Source organism: Candoia aspera, chromosome 2, assembly GCF_035149785.1.
Source record: "Candoia aspera isolate rCanAsp1 chromosome 2, rCanAsp1.hap2, whole genome shotgun sequence".
NCBI classification, from domain to species: Eukaryota; Metazoa; Chordata; class Lepidosauria; order Squamata; family Boidae; genus Candoia; species Candoia aspera.
Genome location: NC_086154.1, coordinates 143,400,990 through 143,423,963, shown reverse-complemented (window position 1 = coordinate 143,423,963; position 22,974 = coordinate 143,400,990). Strand labels below are relative to the sequence as shown.

Sequence of the window (22,974 nt, the reverse complement as noted above, 5' to 3'; positions counted from 1 at the left end):
ATGCAGGAGATCCAATATCTCATCCATCATTTTAAAGAATTATGGAAAGCATGACTGGGAAAGAATCACTCCAGGATAGATGATGTCAGGATATTGGACCACTTAATAAAATCCCTGCATCACTACTCAAAATGTTGTATGACCTGTAGGACCTGCGTTTCTGTTGGAGATTGCATCACCCCTTGTACCTATAAGCCACTTTAGCTAGATGGATAAAGGGAAGCAACTTCACAGTTGTTTCTGCACCTGTTTCTTGCTGGAACTATCAGGGGTCAACACAGCATTGTCTCACAAGTATAAGGGGGTCTTTCTAGTAAACGCATCTCTATTGTGCTTGTGGGATGTCACATGGGTCACCTGACTTCCACTTCCTCCTCCTCCTCGGGTTTTGGGATTAACAATCTCCATATTACCTCTTGGGCACACCTGCAAGCAGGAGGTGCTGCAGAATGCAGCTCTCGTCCCTGTCATCTCACTTGCATGCAGACATTTCTATTCCCCAGAGCAATGTGTCTACAAAGAACCAGTGATGAATAAGTGCTTTCTACTATGAAGCGGATTGTATTCAAATCTACTGAATAAATGTAAGCTATTTTTTTTCTCTTCATCTAACTACTGTGTGAAGACTGAATTCTTTTCTGAACGCAATTAAGCTTAATGTGCAAGTTTCTTTTTGGTTCATGCTTCTACTTTGCAAGGGACGCGGTGGTGCTGCGGGTTAAACCGCTGAGCTGTCGATCAGAAGGTCGGCGGTTCGAAACCGCGCAGCGGGGTGAGCTCCCGTTGCTAGTCCCAGCTCCTGCACACCAAGCAGTTTGAAAACATGCAAATGTGAGTAGATTAATTGGTACCGCTTCAGCGGGAAGGTAACGGCGTTCCGTGTCGTCATGCTGGCCACATGACTCGGAAGTGTCCCTAGGGACAATGCCGGCTCTAAGGCTTAGAAACGGAGATGAGCACCGCCCCCTAGAGTCGGACACGACTGGACTTTACGTCAAGGGAAACCTTTACCTTTACCTTCTACTTTGCAAGACTGTTGTTAGTCACTTGGAGTTCTTTTATTAATCTTTAAAAACTCCATCATTTCTCACCCGGCCTATTGTTACTCTCTTGTTCTCTCTCCAAGATGTAAGCTCAGATAGAAGTGAGGCTTTTTTTGTAATCCTCTATTCTTAATAAATCCAGCTTTTACTTCAAAGATAATGAATGCTTGTTAGCATTCACGTAGAGCTGGACTAAGCCCATATTCTGCATCCAAGACAAATATAGTATGAATATTTGCATTTTTCTTTGAATGGGACATTCTGCAACATGAATACTAATATTTTGCTTATCTTTGGGTGCACATCCTCCAGCAAAGACTTCTGTTGAATTCAGATCTCCCAAGGCTACTGAATCTAATCATGCCAGTAATAATTAATAATCTCAAAGAACTTCGCCATCAGTTAAGTCATCTCTGCATTATCCTCATGCCAGTTCTACCAAGGTGTCGGTACATCCTTTTCTCCACTCACGGGGTTACTCTCCATCAGATTCTTCACTGCTTTCATCTGGAGAGGTAGCCTCTGGGGGAGAATGATGTCCAAAATGGCATAACTCTTGATGGCCAACTTTGTCCAACTTCTTCTTTCTTGTCCCACCAAAGGGGAAAGAAAGCCATCCTGTTAATCCTGGCAAGGATATTTCCATGTTTTTCCAAGAATAAGATGGATCTTCACAGTAGCAGCGGGGAGAAATCCCAGGAGCTGTCTCTCTGAAGACAGATACTGAAGAAGCTACCCTTCTGTCCGTTCTACGGTGGCAAACTGAGTCTCTAATTGGCACTGCTTGAGTTTCATCCTCGATGTTTGCCATGTTAAATGGAAATTGGTCTTGGCGAGCCCTTTCTACCACTTCCCATGATTCCTGGTCCAGGTGGTTCACAGGAGACTGCACCCCAAATGTTCTTGGAGGCCATTCTTCCTGGGGTGAAGTATACAAGCACATAGCTTTTTGCAGGCCATGGAGAAGAGGTGAAGACTCTGGCTGGGAAGGAATATTCCAGGAATCTGGGATTTCTGAGAAGGCCCAGAACAAATGGCCAGGTGGGATCTCCTGCACTGGTGTCTTACATATATATGAATAGAGGCAGAAGCAATCATCAGCTGTTGCACCCAGAGTTTGGATATGTCTGAACCGACCTGAAAAAGGAGCAGTGAGACCTGTCAGAGAAAAAACCTTTCAGGTTGAAAAAGCACTTCTTATTTCATATCTTCGCAGCAAAGACTGTGCAGTGCCCATTCCCACATGAGAGTAAACACAATGGTATGATGACAAACATTTGAATGTTTGCACTTTTATTTAAAAAATAATATTTAGTAACATTATGTCCACTTCGGATGGTTTAGGCAAATTAACATACAGAGGCACCTCCTGACTTACGTCTCTGTTCCATTCCTGGATCCCTTCTAAATGTTGGATTTTGCATAGGTTAGCCAGTTTTTGTGCATAGGCACCTGTTTGTGTATGCACCAAAAAGGAAGCTCCCATATTATCTGTGCCCAAAGATAGCCTCTGTGTTTTTCACTCCTTGTGCAACTTCAAGATTGTGTAAATCACATCTGGCATAACTTAGAACCACCTTTAATGTTCTTTCCTATATTCAGCATTCTTTTGCATCAAGCATGGCCATCCTAATATTCCAGAGTAAAGTTGGATTTCTGGTAAATACATGATATGCAGTTTCTTGGCAGCAATATGGAAGATGTGACTGCCTTCTTCCAAAATGTTTTCAACTTCCCATTCAAATCTACAGTTCATGTATTCCTTGGTGGTCATCCATCCAAGTTCTAACCAGGCTTAATCTTGCTTAGCTGCTGAGCCCATATAAGGTAAAACCTGGTGCTCCCATCTGCTGAAACAATATTTCAGGTGAGTAAAACTAACTAAAGATTGTCAGGTTTTGTCCCTCCCTGCTAACTGCTTGCATATTTTTTGAAGAATATCATAGGAAGCAGCTATTCTATAACCAACATGTTCACCAAGTTCAAAGTTGATTTCATTTAATTTACACTTAAACACACTTAAAATTAATTACAGTTTGTATGATTAAAATTACACATTTTCCCCTTCCCACATTTCATATTGAAGACTATTGTGTGGTGACAACTTTGGGAGGCCTTTGGGGGCACCATCCAAGGTTATAAGGCCATGGAGTCTCAGTATGTATACCTAGACCAAGGGTGGGCAATCTGTGGCCTGCTCCCCAAGCTTTTGTGTGTCCCCCAGATCCTCCCAAATTGCTTCTCCTTCATACATTATTAAATATAATTTGCAATATTATCAGTGCAATTTGTAGTTAAACCACACTACTGAGGCCCTTCCCTCCACCCATTACAATTCTACACTTGTCAGCGTATTCAGAGGATGCTTTTGCTTCCTCCTTCCTATCAACTGTGAAACAATTAGTGCTACCAGGGTTTCATCTCCACTGTAATAAAGCAGAGAGTGATACCACATAGATAGATCTAAGTCCAGACAGGGAGGCACAGAGATCCACCTGGTGCTAATCATTTTAAATTTAGTGTTTAACCTTAAGCATGCTTACTGTTTACTCAAAGGTGGGAAATACATGATCTTCCAGATATTGCTGAGCCACAACTTCCAGCTTCACTTGCTATAGGCTGTGCTGACTGGAGCTATTGGGAGTAGTACTTTCCCAGCATCCAATCAACCATACATTCCCCACCGTGTTCTTGAAGTGTTACCTGCTACCCAATCATTTTCACCTGGAGACGAGAGAGATCCAATCCAAGACCCTTTTCAAGCAAAGCAAATGCTCTGCCATTGAACAATGGCCCGTCACTGTCAAGAAAGAGGTGTTCTCACCCTTTGAGAGCCCACTTTTGGATCTTGAAAGAGACACTTACTTACTAACATCAGGCAAGGGTCCTCCATCTCAATCCGCTGGATCTGAGCTCTTAGAAAGAGCTGGAAATTGATGCCCTCAGCCTGGGATGGAACAGAGAAGAACCGAGCAGGAATCCAATGGGCAGCCTGTGCTAATTCTTCTGTGAAGCCCAAGTTGCCAAGAATGGTCTCAGCATCAACCTGACAGAGGTCTAGCATTTCTGAAATGCTAAAGGGGAGATGATGGTGAGAGTCTGAATTCAGGGAATGATTAACCACTGCTTTTTAATTTCAATGTATATAGTGCTCTTTCCTTCAGTTTATCTCCACTACAAGAACCCACCGAAGTTATTTCACCCAGGAGGGAATGACTTTCCCAAAGTATCAAGTCAACTTCCATGGCTGAGACTGGACTTGAATCAGGATCTCCCCAGTCCTTCAACTACTATACCACGTTGGCTGTCTTATATGGGACTCATTTCTCCCAATGGTATCCTTACAACAGCTTGTGAGATAGGCTTGTCAAAGGAAGGATCCATAAGGTCTGGATGGCATCTGTGTCTGGTACTCTCCCCTCATATATGGCAAAAGATTATAATCCTTTTGCTCAGGCCAAGCCCTCCACAAATAAGCTTCAGGCTTACCTGGAACTGGTCTTGTTAGTGCTGTCTGCCATGTCATTGGAAGCCAAGCTGAGATCTAGACTGAGATGCCAGGCTTGAAAGGCCAAGCAGCACCTTTTGGGATCCTGACATAAAAGAAGTGACAGTGAAGAGATGCCCTGGCTCATCAGCCCAGAAGAAAATATTTGCTGAAGAAGGCAGATGGACAGGCAGACACATTCAAGTCATGTGAGCATGCCAACAGCCACATTAAAAAAAGCAAGCATCATCAGGGAAAAAAATGGGTAGAGTTAAAGGAGAATAGTGGGTGAAGTCAAAGCAACCATCCTCATCTTCACCAAACACACTGAATACCTGGAAAAGTAAAATAACTACTAAGGTTACAGCTACCAAATTTGGCCGGCAAAACTGCAGAGAACCATTGGATAGCAGCAGAGAGATACTAAAACTATCATTCTTTGCTGCTTTCTAGTCATCTGGATTTTGATACTCCTGTTCTAATAGCCCTAACTAAGGGCAATTTTGAGACGGATAGTTTCCTTTTTGATGGGTGACTAATATCCCAATTTGAGGGTATAGTCAAATGCACAAAGTCTTGAATGACCAACAGTGACATCAGTTAACGCAGCTTCTAAATTCCTAGTAATATTACCATAATTTCCAAAACTAGGATAAATGATTATACAGTGACTCCGTGTACCTACTCATAAGTAAACTTCTTCACTTCAGTGGGACTCAACACACCCATAAAGAGTGTAGAGCAGCATTCCTCAGAGTTGTCAAGAGTTGGGCAGCATACAAGTTTAATAAATCAGTAGTAGTAGCAGCAGCATTGAAATTATGTTCCCATTATCTGAGCAAATATGGGTTATATCATTCAAAATTATGGAACTGAAGTCCAGTGCATTGTAAGGATATTGGATTAGTGGTACAGTAACTGGGATAAAGCTACAATCTATTTATATTCACAGAAAAAGACCATTTAACTTAACAGGATTTTCTTTTCAGTAGACCTGCACAAAGTTCGTGTGATTCCTATTTCTTACCTGGACTCTACTCTGTCTTTGTCCAGGCGCAGCATTTCTGGAAAGAGGAATAGAAAGTAGTTTTGTCATTAAGGAAGCCAAATAACACCAAGCATCTTCTATGAATAGTAGAGATTCTATGGATCTTCTTCCATCACATTGGTTAACCTCCTAACTTTGTTCTAGTCAGATTCCCCTTCCATTTTGGAAAATAACCTTACCAGCTTTTAAAGTTAACTCCCCAACATCTGAGCATCCAGCAGCAAAAATGAAATTGGGATTGAAATAATGAAGCCTTTGAAAACTTTAACAGTTCAACACAGACTAATTCTTTGACCAACTGTGATCATTCTGCTAAACCTGAGCTGCTGTACTAATGCAGTGAGTGCAGCTTGTGTGTAGATCTCTTAAAACCTTGGTAACTTTTTGGTACACAAAACCTAGAGGACATCAGGATTATTACCTTGCTGCCAAACTGGATCTGATAGCAAGTTTTTTTTTTTAATGGATCTGAATAATAATGGTGCTTTCTGCCACCCTATGGGCTTAGCCAGTGCAAACATTTTCAGGATATGAAATACATTAGCCAGTACTGAAAGCCATGCTCACAAAATATGACTGTAAAAATATGAAATAAGCAGAACTTTGTCTTCAGCCAACCACTGTGTACTTGAGTTCTTCAGCATGCCATGCAAAATAATGGTTAATTTGCTGCAATAATATTTAATGCAGTAATGAAATACTTTAAACGCTCTTCTGAGCCCATGGTTTTTAACATGGGGGTAATTACCAAAGGGGTAATTTGGGCATATCCTGGGAGTAATGGAGCAATCTGTAAGTGATTCTTGTGAGTCAAGGATTCAGTTTGGGACTGCCATTGCTGAGATGTTTGTGTAAAACAATAGAATCTGATTTTTTTGTGGGAGTAATGACATTATTCAAGACTGGGAAAAGGGGTAATTAGGTTAAACAGTTCAAGAACCACTGCCACAGGCCCTCCTTGCTGCCTTTCAACAGAACTTCCTGCTCTTCCCAGTGAGCCTCCAATATTTCTGAGAGATCCTACCTGTGGAACTGGGTCATTTTATCCGAATCCCCAGCCAAGTGTCCTCCAGTATGTGGAGCTGCACCTCAAATTCCCAATCAACATCCCCAGAAGATCATGAATTTAATCATTTTCAGTACAGGTAGGAGCAGATCAGAAATTATGTCTTCTCAGAGGACACTGTAGGATTCGGGCTCTTCATAAATTGCCAATGGAGAATGCCTATGCTAATGATACCTCTGATTCAGTACGACTATTGCCTCTGCAATGTGAGAGAACACCAATATCTTCCAAAGATGTGTTTCTCTTGTCTCACATCTGCTACTCACTGAGCAAAGCATGGCTTTGTTCACTTGGGGTATTGGAAAATCCCAGTGGCCTCCTGGCTGAGATACAGTCATGTTAGTTCTCTTGTCCCTGACGGCTACTTAACGGAAAGGTAGACCAAGAGCTCTCACCCATTCCCTTCTGCTCCCAGGTTAAGATGTCATTGTCAAAGCTGATGTCCAGCCCAGCCCAAGAAGGACAAGGCATCAGTCCAGCCAAACTTCAGTTCTTCATTTGCTCACGCTGTGTAGACAGAATCTTGCCAGACTAAAGCTACTCCACCTAACCTAAGGGGAAACAACCTGGGAGGCTGTAGGGCAGGACTATCCTGAACCTCTTAGTCTTCCCACATTCCAGCTCCGGGCTGTGTTTTCTCTTATCTCTCCCCCCTCCTTGGAATGTGCTCCCTCCTTCCTGAGAACCAGCTGCATTACTGCAGTCCATCACATCACCTCCCCCTTCACAGACACATTCCATCACATCTGGTTCATTTGTTGCAGGATCCTGTGGAATAACATAAAACACAGCAAAGATACAACCACACAAAAGCTGTACAAAGGCAAGCTGAAGAAGCCAGTGTGCTGGATCAAGACATAATACTGAGTGGCTTTCTTGACCTTTACTGTGAGAAGCTGAAGTGCAATTCTTCATATACCAGGCTGGTATTATAGCCCTCCATAGGCAGTGATCAGCTGAAGAATGTAGCACTGAGTACAGAATTCAGCACCCTACAATTCCCAGATTCTCCCTTTTTTTCTTCTTCTTGAAAGCATATTTCTATTTCTTCTGAAAATAAATTTGTAAGTTGGCAAGCAATGCCTAGTAACACCTCAGAAGCTAGTGTTGGACATGGGGCAGAGCTTCAGTGCCTTATATAGATCCTATGCACAACCAGAATAAATCCTTCAAGTTATAGAAATATTGGAGTAATATCTGAATTGGCACCTTTACAGCATCTTCTAGAGAAATCCAACTACTGTTGCATCAAAAAAGAGCTGAAAGATCTATCAGGACTTTTATATTTATCCCTATTATTTTCATCATTCCATCGGTGATATTCCTAGCTGCAGGAATATCACCGATGAACAAGTCTCACCCACCCAAGAATTCTTTTCCTTGAAGTAGAATCCTCTGTTCCAGAGAAGGGCTATACAAGTATATGGACCTTTAACTGCTGGTGAATTGTGGTTCCCACCATCCCTTTCCATTTGTCACACTGCCTAGGGCGGCTAGGAACTGGAATTCAAAAATACCTGGAAGTCCACATGCTGCCTAGTCCTGTTATGAAAAGTGTAATCAAGTGAACTGAAACATTCCTGCTTGGGGGCAACAAGGGTTTGCATTTTCAGAATACAATCTTGATTTTGAATTGTGAAAACTTTCTAATTATGGTTTGACATTCACTGCTGAGGGACCATTTAGGGAATGTGCTAATTCTGTATGCCTCACTGAGAAATCTGAAGATAATAATAATACATCTCACCATGGCCAATTCAAGACTTTCATGGTTCTGAATGGAAAAGCTGACAAGATGCATGAAGCAAGTATTGAACACTGACTGGGAAAACCTGGGTCCAACTTTCTGCTTAGCCATCAAGCTCGCGGGGCTCTGATACTATTCATGAATTCTTTTGCTTCTGCTGCTACAAGTTTTATGGCAATGGTAACACAAAGCCATTATTTTCTAGTTTAACAACAAAAGCACACCAGGTTGGACCACCATTTCTGGGGGGAAAATAGGGCAAAGAAAACAGTGGCAACAAGCTAACAGCTATTTGGAAACATTTGGGGATCAGCCTCCTATTTCACTATATCACATGCATTCCGCCTCCAATCCTGCAAAAATAAACAGTGCATTTCCATGCTTGCAGTTGAGAAGTTTACCCATTTTGGCTCAGTCTGCAGCAATAAATTTGGTCTAGTGGTTAGGACAACGGGCTAGAATCCAGGAGACCGAGAGTTCTAGTCCCACCTTAGGCATGAAAGCCGGCTGGGTGACCTTGGGCCAGTCCCTCTCTCTCAGCCCAACCCACCTCACAGGGTTGTTGTTGTGGGGAAAACAGGAGGAGGAAGGAGTATTAGATAAGTTCGCCACCTTGAGTTGTTTATAAAAATAAAAAAGGTGGGATAGAAAATTAAATAAATACATAAATAAATAATTGGGCAGCTGGTTCCTAGCTAATGTCAAACAATCCAGAAGAACACCACTACCTCTGGGATATGTTCCAGGACCTGTTGTTTTTCAGTCTGGGCAAACGTTTTCTAGGAAAGTTGCTTGGCTGCTCTTCACAGCCTCGCTGCTTTCTTACCTATATTTCTTGAATAAAAAAGTAAACTGCCTTTGAGTTCAGCTTAACTATACAAAGATATACAGAGACATAGAATGTTTTCGCCTGGATTCCAAGAGAAGCAGAGTGGCTATGTATGCACAACATGCAAAGCTAGTTAGGGTTAGGGGTAGGCTCTTGAAGCAGCAGAGCAAGCTTTGCAAAATCAGCTTTTACACCATCTTTGAATGCTTTGCTATAACTTCGTTATTTACCCTAGTAAAGAACATGCTGGTTTCATTTTGAGTTATACAACGGCTCCCTCTAGTGGGCAAGGCATGGATCAGCTGCTTTAGTGAAAAAAGCAGAAAATGGTGATTGGCTTCAAATTCAATGCAATATTTGGGGGAATTTAAAACAGGTATTTGAGAGGAAAATGCATGCAAAAGGCACACTTTTATGAACAGAATATTTAGAAATCATCCCACAAAATGACATGGATTTCTGTGCACTGTAAAACATGAACATGCACATTCTTAAGAAGTAATTCTGAACACTGTGGTCAATGGCATGGATGACAAATAAGTTTATTTAGAACCACAACCAACAATTGGCACTTGACCACAATGTGAAGCCACAAACCTGGAACTTAACAGATGAATAGGTTGTGAAGGAGGCTCATAACGTCTATGCTTATTTAAACTGTAGTCATAGCGTATTAAGCCACACAGGTAAGATCATGGCTGGCATAAGTTTGAGATGCTTTCTGCTTGGGGCTATCTTTTTCACTGAGCCTTGGTGAAAGGTTTAAAGTCTCCTTCAGGTCAGACTTGATAATTTGTCCTTGATACACCTGGTAATTTCAGGGACATGTTTGCAGTTGTCTTGAAGAATTGTGCAGATGGACGTCCACTGAGATGACTCTCCAATCTAGCCTGCAGCCTTGGCATAACTTGGAGGTTTCCCATCCAAGTGCAACCAGGCTTCACCCTGCTTAGTTTCTGAGCTCAGACTTGGTGGCAGAAGCAGCTGCAGTGCCAGGAGCTGGATCTAGCTACCTTTTCAATTTCACATAATGCTTGCAGCAGAGCAAACAGCCTTTCTGGGGCCAAGGACCATCTTTTTTGTTTATAAATTATGTTAACAGCCAATGACTCTGGTGATTATGGCCAGATGCTATGATGTCACCGGAGAGGAACTGATGCCCATATTTTCCTATTGTTGTGGGGGTGGATGAGTAGGGAGCATTTTAAGAAAAAGAAAGCTTTACACCTATCAGAGGCTCAAGATGCCTGTTTGGCACCCTATTTTACAAAGAAGCCACAGAAAATGGCTTCAAGAGCAGCAAATAAGGGCTGAGAAGTGCATGTGGCCACAGATTATAGATTGCTCACCCTGTCCTTGGAATGAGAAAATACACCATTGTAGGAAATAAAATGAAGGTTAGAGCCAGTGCAGCACTGTTCAAAGCACTCACCTGGGATAAAATATGTTAAAGGGCTCAGCTATGGATGCTATCTACAGCTGGTTCTGATAAGAGCCTCTGGGTGGAAATAGAAGCATCAGGATGACCCAAACCAAATTTCAGCCAGGTTGATTTAGATACCTATTTCCTGACTAGTCCAGCTATGAGACTCTGAATGCCCCACCTGTGCAGGGATCTAAATAGAGCTAAAATATCCTGATCAGTTGGTTTCCTGCATTCCTACACCCCCAAGTCTTCTCCCCCTTTGTGTGTATGGAGCCAACCTACTACTCTTCCCATTATTCCCTTCCTTCTCCCATGGGTGCCCTATGTTCCCTTACTCGCCGCCTTTTCCCCATTACGTCCCTGTTCTTCCTTTTTCTCCCTGTCCCCTTCAATTTATTCCCCCTCCTCTGCCTGTGCCCAGCCAGCACTTTCCTCCCCATGTCCATCTCCTTTATTGCCTGCCTACTCTCTCACTACTCTTTCTATCATCATCACTAGTTACAGGATCTAGTCCTCCTCCCTCCTTCCCTTTCTCTGGATCCCCAGCTTAGGATCCATCCCTCCCAAGCTCAGGATTTAGCCTTCTTCCTCACCTCCTGCTCCCTGAGCCTACATTGGGCCTTAATTTCTTTTTCTACTACTCTTTTTCTACACAAGGAAGGTGTCCAGGAAAAACACAATGGGGTGCATGAGTGTTAACATGTGGATAAATGCTTGTGTGTGTCACTCAAACATTTTGAGCGTTATCTGTGTGTAGGAATGTGTTGGACTTCATCTGGGAAGAAGCTTCCAGCTGACCATGTAGCACATGAAATGACTTTGGGTCATCATACTACCTCAGCCTAAAGTACCTCTGGTTTACTGTAGTGATAGAATTAGGAGAGACCCTTGGATAAGCTATCCTGTGCTCTCAGAGAAGGAAGGAAGGAAGGAAGGAAGGAAGGAAGGAAGGAAGGAAGGAAGGAAGGAAGGAAGGAAGGAAGGAAGGAAACAGAAGGCTACATGCTGCCCATTTACTAAAGCAACCTCCTCTTCAGAATGTTCTTTTGAGAAAATTCAGATATTTTATCCCTGGTTCATCCACTGGAGAAATAATAATTAAATACTTAAAGTTTTACAATTTTTCAAAGTTTGAATGCATATGTAGTTTAAATTCAGTTTAGTCTGGGCTCTGAATATCTGTAAAGTTTGTCCTGTGGCATGCCTTGGAATTTGGAGGAAGTGAACGCAATGTGGGTGTTGTAAGTGTGTATGTGTGTGTGAAACTATTATAGTTAATTAAACTGAAGCCACTGCTCAACAGTCCTCTCTGTGTAGGGTTCTCTAATAGGTGTTGTGTGTGTTTAGAGCTATACATTGTGGATTATACATTGTGGAGTGTCGTTATTGACCATGGCAGAGACAGTTTGGGGCAAGACTATTTTCTGATTCCTCTCTCCCCTAAAAAACCAGAAAAATTGCCTTCATATTAATGAGGAAATATTGCTGAATGTTCCCATGAAGATGTGGGCAATTTCATTCCAAGGCAGTCACTAACTTGGTCTTGTGTATAATACAAGAATGAAAAGAGTGGCCAGCCTATTCTCTTAGGTCAAAATTTAATTTATTATTTAAAAACTGAGATGTATTTTTTTTTAAGTGATATAACTATGTTTACTGTATTTTTCTTTTTGAACTTTGTCAGGTTTGGTTGGTTTGGGGTTGTGGTCATTTGTTGTTGTTTTGGGGGGGTGCATCTTAATTTTTATAAGCTTTGTTCCTTGTTTTGGGCTTTTCAAGCTATAACATTTATAAAAGAGAGAGTGTCATATATTTTCATGTACAAGTCACAAGAGGGAGCAACAGGATAAATTCAGGATGAAAAGACCGCACACAGGAATTTGCAGTGTGTACTTCAGCAAACAGACTAGACAGGAAATTCTTATCTGCATTTTTTTTCCACTTTGAATTTACTCTCTTGCTCCCACTTGTGACTTATACCTGAAAATACATGGCATACATAAGTAGCTTTCAGGAACAAAGAAATCTGGCCTTGACAAGATCTTAGAGATGTTAATTTCAAATGATAAGCTTCCCTCCCATCTAGAATGGCTTTATATTTATATCCCATAAATATTTACTTCCTCCTCTTCCTCCTCCTCTTCCATCCTCCTTCCATTCATCTTCCATCCATTCCAGTGGGTAAAAATTTTAAAAATATCTTTTTTACACACACACACACACACACACACGCTTACCAGCTTCAGATTCTCAGAACTCAACTGAGGCTGCAGTCCTGGTTCCCCAGAACCCAATATGGCTTGCTTTTGAACAGACATCTGTACAATTGCTCTGATAATTTATTAGGAAAGCAATAAGACACAGTATAACTGTGTTGTCCTGACCTGGTTGATTTGCGAACAATGAATGTTCCAGTAGCAAGTGTGGAAGGAGAGGGCAGAAAGGTCAAATCCAGATATTTAAGGATCTGTGTGATTAGCTGTTTCAGGGCTTACCCACACTGCTCAGTTGCCTCTCTCCAGAACCATTTCTAGGCAGCAGAAATAGATTGCTCCCTCTTCTGACTTATATATGAAAACACATGGCACTCTGTCTTTTATTGATTTTATTGCTTGAAAAGCCCCAAACAGGGAACAAAACATATAAAATATCAAGATACACTCCATAATAGAATAGAACTCACAACAATAATAAAACCAAAACCAAGAACCCAATGCCAGCCATCCTCCTTGGATGCTTCCCACAAAACCCTCCACCGTCTCCCATCTCACCCTATCCCACAGCCTGCATTCTAAGATGGGCAGTCATACGAATCAATCTATCAATCAAATAAATAAATGGTGTTGCCTTCTATTTTCCCCCCACTCACAATCAAAGTGACCTCAGGGCATGTTTTTTTCTCTTCTACTTCTCATCCATTCTAATAGGTTCCATACCTCCCTGTTCTCAGCAGATTTTCTTAAAATGGATTCAGGTCAAGCTGGCATGAATACAAGACTGGAACAGGTAAAATGGTAAGTGCAGATACATCCTTATTCTTCCCCCCTCCCATTGCATTGGTTTTAAAGAGGGAAATTGCTGGGGATTGTATCACCTCTTTGTATCTCTCAGCCATCTTGACCGCTAGGGCCAATGGCAAGAGGTACATATGAAGAACGGTCTTCCTACTGTTTGTTTGTTTGTTTATCAAATTTGCCACCGCCCATCTCCTTCCACCAGAGAGACTCTGGGTGGTTAGTTCCTGCGTCTGTTTCTCACCTGGCCTATTCTTAAATGAGATCCTGTGTTTGAGAGGCATAAAGGAGCTTTCTCTCTCTCCCCCCACCCCCACCCCCACTCAAGATGTATATATGTAGGCTTTTCTATCTTCATATATTTCTTAATAAATCTAATTTTTATTTCAGCTGTAATGCTCAGTATTCTTTTAGCACTCTGCTTATGTTCAGGACAATATCTTCTTACAAAGGGCTCCTGCTGAATACAGATCTTCAGCAGTTACTGACACTAATCAGGCCAATAATAATAGAAAGAAGCCATTGCTGGACCCAATTTTATTTATTTACACACACACACACACATGCATACACATACATACACACACATATATACAGTATATAGTTATACTGAAGAGATGAGGGAGAGGGAGAGAGATGCACACACACATACACATACACAAACAGAGCGAGAGTAGATTAAATGTGTATTTACTAGGTTAAAGCATCAAAGGTAGATGGCTTTCACCCAACCCCCAACAGCCCATAAGTTACTTGTATTATATGAAAGCTGAGGGTTAAAGCCTTTTACATCAGGTAACTGGAAAATTGATGATTGATGGAAGTGCACTATTAGGAAAATATATATAAAGCAAATGGAAAAGGGGGAAACTTGAAAAGAAAAGCTGTAGTAATAATAAAAAGTTCCTGTTAGGCTTTGAGCTAGCAGCATTTGAGATGCTAAGTAGAAGTTTATTAATTAAGCTACTATAACATCTCAGGGAAAAAGCAGAAGTCTAAAAGATACTACAGCTAACGCTAAGCATTGACTGAGTAGAAGAGGTAGGTCCTTCTCTGTGGATTAGCCAATCAACTGCCAAGGTTAGACTGCAGCAAAGTGAAAGCACTCAAGCCCAAAGAGCAGAAAATGATTTTTTTAAAACTAAACCCACATAAATTCCCTTAATTTCCCCTTCATTTTTCCCTTTTGGTGAAGCACCATAGCTTCCTCATAACAAGACCGTAATATGGCTCAAGATTTATTGTCCTCCCTCACCACAGCTGGCACCGGATTCAGCAAGTGTTTGTTTACCGATGCAGGTTTTTTTAATTTGTAATCTCGAAACCGAAAGAAGAAATTGCAGATAGCAGGTAGAGGGTGGGAGAGGAAGCCAGCAAGCTTCAGAGCCTGGGCAGGACTGAAAGATTGCCGAGGGAGAATGGTGAGGAATGGATGGCCTGGAGCAAAGGGCTTTTAGAGCAGATGGGAAATCACCTTCACAGAAAGTGCATGGATTTAACAGGGCACCCTTACTTGAGCGTCAAGAGTTTAGCTGAAAGTGCACCTGCGTACTCTGGTTCGTAGTCTAGAACAGGCTCCACCTACTTGTGAGGAGGATCCTCCGAGACGGAGATGGGAGTGCCAAAGCTGCGCAGGAACCTGAAAGTAGTTCAGGGGCCGCCTCTGTGTAAAGAGAGAGCCCCTCAGGCACTCAGCGCTTGGACTCACTAAAAGTGAAGCCAGCCATTCAGCTCTCCTGGTGAGTAAACAGCAAGCCATTGCCCTGCAAGGCAGTAGCTAAGCAAGGGTAGGCAACTGATTGGTTCAGCTGCAAGCAGCAGAGAACAGAGCCACCCAGCACAAAATGGCTGCCCGGGGCACCACAGCTACTGAGCGGGAGAGGACGGGCCCAGCCCTGCAGCCAATCACACTATGGATGTAACTACAAGTAGTCCTAACAGGTGGTCCCTAACCCTAGCCAACCACTCGTTCAGCGACCGTTCGAAGTTACAATGGTGCTGAACAATGAGACGATCGAGCCTCAGAATTGCAGCTGTCGCAGCATCCCCGCAGTCACTATCAATTCAGGCACTTGGCAACTGGCACACATTTACGATAGTCACAGTGTCCTGCAGTCACATGATCGCCATTCGTGACCTTCACACCTGGCTTCTAACAAGCAAAGTCAATGGAAAAGCCAGCAGAAAGTCACAAGTTGCAGTCACGTGATGTGCTTAACGACCCGAGGTGATTCGTTTAATGACCACAGCTGGAACTGCCGAACTGCCATCGTAAGTCAGGCACAGTCACATGATTTTTCAGTTTACGACCGTGTCACCTAGCAACAGAGGTGCCAGTCCCAATTGTGGTTGGTAAGTGAGGACTACTTGTAATTTGAAGACTGAAAGGCTTACATGGCTTGAGTTAGAGAACTCCAGTTTTGAATCGAAGCTGAAGAACATGGGGGGTTGCATTTGTGATGGGCTAGAACTGGGAGGAGGATGATATCATCCATTCCTGCACTATGGTATAGGAAGCTGCCTATATTGAGTCCGAATGGTATACAGAGCCCACCTTCTCTTAAGCTCTCAGAACAGAAAAACGTGGATGTTAGGTTATGTGATGTGGGATCAACCTTTTAGGTATTAAGGATGAGCCTGCTGAAAGATGCTCATATTTTCAGAGCACTGTCTGCTGGGCACACAAGAAAAGGACTTCTTCTGCATCCCTTCCAAGCTATAGGATGTACTACTAGAGGATTTGTCCTTAATATGCACCATTGCTACTGTCCAAATAACCAATAATTAGCAGTTTTACAGCTAAAAATTTAAACTATCTTTATTCACCTGTTATTTGTTGTCACTTTTTTTTAGACCACTACCTGTCTGGAGTGCCCTGTATACAGAACAGTGATGCAGAAATCAAAATAATAATAACTTAATCAATGTAAATAATGGTCTTTTTAGACTTGGGTGTACTGAAGGAACGTTAAAGACTGGCCTATATTTTTCTACAGTGGCCTATAATTGTCCATCTCTGTGGAATCCAGGGTAGGTGTTTTAATGAGAGGTCTGGTAAAAATTGCCTCCTTTAAACAAACAGGTATCCTTCCCTCCCTCAGCTGTTTATCATGTTAACTAAACTGTATCTAATAACTATCCAGCTAGAAATTACAAGCTAAACTGGGCAAGGATCCATGGGAGGGATATACATGGATGGCTGAATTCACAGGGAAAGCCTGTAGCTTAGGGTTAGAACATTGCATTTTTTGCACAATCTCCAGCAGCAAAGAGTAAAGCCAAAAAGCTGTTCTGCTCTGCAGCTCAGCGAGCTCCTTCCTCACATTCAACCCCTAGCAACCTTTCCCACTCTGGTGTCCTCCTGATATGTCACATTACTACACCTGTCATCCCCAGCTGATTTGTATTCCGTGAGAATGTAACCAAGAAGATGTGGGATGTGAAAGACTTCATCTCTGAGGTGACGCTTGTACCCCCAACAGACTGAATGCAAGCTCAAATACATTACCTCCCTTCTCGTTACCCCCACCCACCCCAGATCATTTGTGGCAAGAGGGCCATATAAACAAGAAAAGCACTCTATTTATGATGATGCCATTTTTGTTACTTTGTTGCCTTATGTGCTTACTGTTCTAAAGAAAGCTTTTTGAAAAGTAGAGGAAGAGAGAAGTGGCTTGGGAACATTGCTAAGCTACCCATTCAACATCCTGCACTGCCGGTATCTACATTAAATTCTGGGTACCTTCTTCCTAATGCCATTCTGGAAGGGGGGCATCCTTTAGGACAGATGGAAGTGAGGGGGCTCAGGGTAGCCCCACTGTTGGGAAGAGAAGGAGAAATCACGCTGGGACTGCTTAATGTGCAAATATTGGGGTATACAGCAGCATTATGCTGCAGCATCGATCACAGGGAATGTTGTACTATGCAAATATATCCTATAAAAAATTAGGAATCCAATCGAAGGGAATATTTGTAGCTCAGGGTTGAACTGTGGAGTCCTTGGTGCTCTCTGAGCCTGGTTGTTTTCTTGCAGACGTTTCATTGCCAGACTAGGCAACATCTTCAGTGCGAAAAGGGAGTGGGCCTTGCTCTCTGTTTATATACCGTAGTTTGTCCTGCTTGACAAGCAGGATGAAGTACGGTATGTGAACTATGGTACATAAACAAACTACAGTATATAAACAGAGAGCAAGGCCCACTCCCTTTTCGCACTGAAGATGTTGCCTAGTCTGGCAATGAAACGTCTGCAAGAAAACAACCAGGCTCAGAGAGCACCAAGGACTCCACAAATTAGGAATCACAGAGAGGGATTAGAGAAAAGAGAGATAAAAAGAAGCCACTGGCTGGGCCAATATTCCAGAATATAGCACACATGTCGCTCTCCTACCTTACAAGAAAGCATTCTCCAAGGAGAGACCTTTAAGCTTGCCCCTATTCTGCTGCAGTTCTAAAGTGCGCCATGCAGATCTGCATAGCCTGCGTCTGCTGCCTCCCCCAGGAAGACTGGCTCAGCCACAAAACGAAATTCTCCATGATCAGTGAGAACCTAGGAACCAATAAAAAAGCATCAGGGAACTGATGGACTTGGTTTGGCAGAATTCCCCATCCTTTCATTTGAATTAGTTACCAATCCATTTGATAGTTTTCTGATAATGAGGTCAGACTGTTCAACCACTGACACCATTTTTTATTATTTTTATTCCCAACTCCCAATGATTCTGGGAGTTGGGAATAAATCTGGCATTAGATCAATGATTTAAATGATGCCAGATTAAAATGGAGATAAACTCCCTGAGATGCTCAAGATAATATTTTGTGGAAAATAACATGGTTGCTGATCATTGTTTCTTAGGTAGGGAAATGGGTAATTAACAGTTCAGAATAACTAGCTGAACAGCAAGCAATAATTGTCCATGTCTTTGAACCAAGTGCTCAGAATAGTAAGGTGATATATCCTCAATCCAGAATCTGTGTACCAAAGAAAGAGGGAAGAGGACCAATTTATATCAGGAATAGAAAAAGAGCTGTGTTGGTGGAAAATAGCTTTGGTATTGTGCTGCAACATGCTCAAGTTGAGACGTCAAAGCCCCACTCAAGAAAACAAGAAGGAGCACACCCACAGCACCAAGCCCGGTTTATCACCTTTGACACAGTGAAACAATGGGTATGGCTACTGTCTAAAGAGGGGAAGGAATCTAAATTCCTTCATAGCACCTCTAATCTTTCTCTGAGGATCTGAAGTGAACCTCTGCAAGGATTTACTGCCGTGTAGAGAGGAAATAAAGCAAATATAACCAAGATGATGTAAGTTCCCAGTGCTCTTTCACCCAAGAGAAACTACGTCTAAATAATGAGTTTTCATTGCTTAGTAGCGGGTGCAACAGACTATATCAAGAGAAAGAGAGATTTTGTTGACACACCATTCATCCTTCTGGATTAACTTGGATCCTTTTTAGAGTCAGCTTTACTATTTGTAATAGTAATTAGTAAATAATAATAATATAACTATTATTACTAATAGTAGGCAGCACCCAATGAACGGTCACGTGGCAGCCATTCATCTACATTGCAGTGGAGCAGCTGTCCCATTGTACCCCCTGTGCTAATTGGCTGCTTTCAGGTGACACGGATGCTAACAAAGATCGAGAGGGGTCACTTTATTGTCATTTGTCTCCTTAGCAACTCTTATTGCACCAAATGCCATTGCTTCCCCTGGGATCATATTTTGGCAGATAACATGGAAGTCAAAGCCTGAGGTTGATCCATTCCCAGGGGAATGTATAACAGATGCCTCCAATACGATAGCACAGTCCGTCCTCTCCTACAAACTTTGGTATGGCTTATTCTGATTTAGACTAATCTGCCCCAACTTGTGGGTGTCCAGATTTCTTGGCTACAAATCCCAGTGTTCCCTGCCAGAGTGGCTGGAAGCAGCAGGGGTTATAATCTAAAACACAATTCAGTTCCAAATGGGGCTGTTTGGATAAAAGTGCTTTGAAGTAGATATATAACTGGCTTTAGAGGTCCGCCCCAAATATGAGCTGCATTCCTCATATCAAAGAATGACAAGCAATGTTCTTATCACAAGCAGCAGACACTGAGAAGTTTGCTTCCTGTCGGTGGTTTCAGCTGAAAGTTTCAGGCTCTTGATAAACCCTGCAACAAGGGTTGGGTGAGATGCCCTGCTATTTTTATGTCCAAAGTGGACACCATTTTCATCACATGGACTTCACGCTGGAGTGTTTGTGCTTATGCTTATTTTTAAGAAAAAGTGTTTGTGGGACCCAGATGGTGGGGGATAGATTTAATTCTTTGCCCTCACCAAATCAGAAGTGTCCATCCCCTGAATCTGCTATTTGCAGTAGTAGCAAACATTTAGCTGAATTCTGAATGATAGTATGATCAATAAAAATAAAAAGTTATTTTTCCTTTTTTGACCATCCTTGTGCCTTTAACAAGTAAGTAAAAAGAATTTCCTGTTTATGTTAATGTTAAAATCAAAAGAGTATGGTCTAAGAAACAATATAACCACCTTATTTAGGGGCTAAGCAGCTGATTAGTGAAGATAATGGTCTTCAGCTAGGGCACCCTCTGGAGCAAGACAGGACAACTTGAGATACTGCTGTCATCTCTCGCCATGGGCCAAGCTGGGCATAGCTGCTGGAGTTAAAATTCAAACAATATCTGGAAGGCCAAAAGTTGCCTAAAGACATCATACAAAGGAACAACCTCAATTAAAGTCTAGGTCTGAATAAGGAACTACCTTATATGGTCTAAAGTCCCATGATAGAAGAGACAGAGAACAGAAATGAAGTAATATGTTCATGTGTCCATCACTCTTAAGATACTATCAGGCAGGACCTGGTCCAATCCTTTTCTGGAAAAATATACTGTTACACCGAACCTAGATCTTTATGCATCAGAACAGCTGAGATCTACAGACAGACAAGGGAAGCTTCCCCCCCGCCCCCCATATTAGGGTCAGTCCCAGTTCAGTTTTAGTTTCATACACCTACATCACAGCTACAGAAAAAGAGGGTTAGGAGCTTATAAACAGATGAGAAGGGCTCTGCCTCAAGATTAAGCAATCTGCTTATTTCAGGGCTAGGAAGGATGGGGTCTTCCAAATGTTTCTTAATTGCAGATGCTCACAATCCCATGCCATGTTGGTTGGAGCCAATGGGGGTTCAAAGCCCAAACCCTTTGGAGGAATCAAGTTGTCCCTCTCTGTCTGTCATAAAATGACCCCTGAAGAGAGTGTGGACCAACAGATGTCAGCATTTCCAGTATCAATCACAGTGGCTGGGTTTGTACAACATGCTAGATTAGGCTAGAATGGGACAAGGTAGTTGCTGATGCTGTGGGATTTCATCCATTGCTGGATCATGCCTTCACATTAAGCCATACTAGGGTATTGCATATTATGTGAACACAACATTTTCCTACGGTGAGGGATTAATGTGCTGGATGAAACCAGCCAGTGGCTGTTTCTAATTGAACAATTCACCCACTGGATTAAGACAGAGGTAAGAACTCTGAGCATGAATGGGTGGGGAAAAAGGGATACTGGAAGCTGGAGCAGTAAGTCATCTGTAGAATGGTGAAGCTTTTGCTGGGGTGCTAATATAGGATGGGGCTAAAGCAACAGTAGGCAACCTGGTGCTTTTTGGATGTTCTTGACTACAGCCCTCCAAAGCCACAAGCAGGAACAATGGTTGAGTTATGGGAATTGTAACCCAAGCAGCTGTAAGTCATCAAGTTGCTTAGCTCTGTAGTAGAAATTTACTTCTTAAAATATGGGAGTCTGAGAATCTATCTAGTGATCCACACGGTCAGCAGAAGCCTGGCTTAATTTAGGGAAATCTGGTCAGGTTATTCTAGGGACTGAGGCTATGCTGCTTATCAAGAATATCCCTTTGTTTCTATGTACACACTGCATGTGGATTTATAGACAAAGCAAATATTACAGAAAGTCCTACATTTCTAATCCTCTTCTTCCTCTCCAAAGAAAACCAATCCAGTATGGTTGCCCCTTGGAACTTCTCAACACCCTGGGAAGTGGGGAAGGGGAAACTTAACAATAAAATCTAGGCTTCTAATTTTGCTTGTCATACAGTGTTGTGAATGGTACAACACTGAGTATGTCTTAAGCATGCAAAGCTGACCCTTCTAAAAACCAAGGCATGGCCTACTATGGCTGAAAAGGAAGGGAAAAATCTGGATTTCAGACCTGATGATGGCCCTCCCCAACTAATGCCCTCTAACTAATGCCCTCTATGTTAGGACAACTTGATCACCCCAAGCCCTAACAGTTGGAGTTCTGGGAACTGAAATTCAGCACTTCTGGATTCCAAGTGTGGGGAAGGTTGCCTTGCATCAGAGTTCAGTTTCTTTCTTTTGTGCCTTTGGGAGACTTGTCCTGAATTGCACCGTAGTCCTCTTGTTCTACTCACAACCAGCACCACCTTTTCACCATCTTCCTCACTCCCCACTCCCTTTTTATCTCAGCTTTAAGTTTACAATCAAAGCTAAGAACCTTCTTCCCCAAATCTCAAAGGAGGTGCCTCTTAAGATACCACAAGCCACACTTTGAGTCTTCTGATGCCATCACTTACCATCTAGGACAATTGTTGATGGTCTCAGAAAGACCTGCTCACGGAGCTGCCACCTCTTCCTAAAGAAGTCCTATCCATCCTGGCTGCTTAGCACGGGGCTAATGAATATCCTTGCCAACTTCTGCCTTCCCCCAACCATATCTGCGTCAGCAGAGAACGGAGGAAGCTGATCAGTTTATAAGAGGAAACTTTATCTATATAAGTACTCATCTGTGCGTGCATGTTTCTTTTCATGTAAAACCTCAAACAGTGCCCTACATCCGGCATTTGCTCACCCTGGTGAGGAAATGCTTAATGAGTTGCCGAGTGATGGCAGTAATGAGAAGCCTCCAGTTCTTCAGCATGGTTGCTCATTATTTTTTATACATACACAGACCCTTTCTCTGAAGCTTCTCTAGCTCTGTCATAGCCTTTCTCTCAAGGGAAATATTCTAGCTCTCTTTTGCATGCAGATGGCAAGTAGAGTCCTCAGTGTGTCCAGATAGTGCTGAGAAATCCAAAGTCTTTACATCAGTGTTCTCCAGTCTGGTACCTCCCAGGTCTGCAGGGACATCTCTGCTGGGACATCCTGCTGCGGATCAGTGTGGTGTAATGGTTAAGGGTTAGATTAGGACTGAGGAGACATAGTCAGTGGAAACTCACTGGATGATTTTGGCTGGTCTCATTCATTCAGCCAATCTACCTCATCAGGTTATTGCT

General features: G+C 42.4%; 1 protein-coding gene across 2 annotated transcripts; it reads right to left on the bottom strand.

The window, feature by feature from the left end:
• Nucleotides 1-1,457: 1,457 nt before the first annotated feature.
• Nucleotides 1,458-22,416, bottom strand: TESPA1 (thymocyte expressed, positive selection associated 1). 2 transcript variants are annotated; one of them, XM_063293963.1, is made up of 5 exons: nt 22,276-22,416; nt 5,558-5,594; nt 4,533-4,636; nt 3,909-4,117; nt 1,458-2,180 (listed from the first exon to the last, which is right to left on the bottom strand). In XM_063293963.1, exons 3-5 carry the CDS (start codon nt 4,562-4,564, stop codon nt 1,519-1,521), a joined length of 903 nt encoding a protein of 300 aa, XP_063150033.1. In that variant the 5' UTR covers nt 4,565-4,636; nt 5,558-5,594; nt 22,276-22,416; the 3' UTR covers nt 1,458-1,518. The 2 variants fall into 2 exon arrangements, with proteins under 2 accessions (XP_063150033.1, XP_063150035.1); XM_063293965.1 differs by lacking the exon at nt 22,276-22,416 and having other exon boundaries at nt 5,558-5,789.
• Nucleotides 22,417-22,974: the final 558 nt, after the last annotated feature.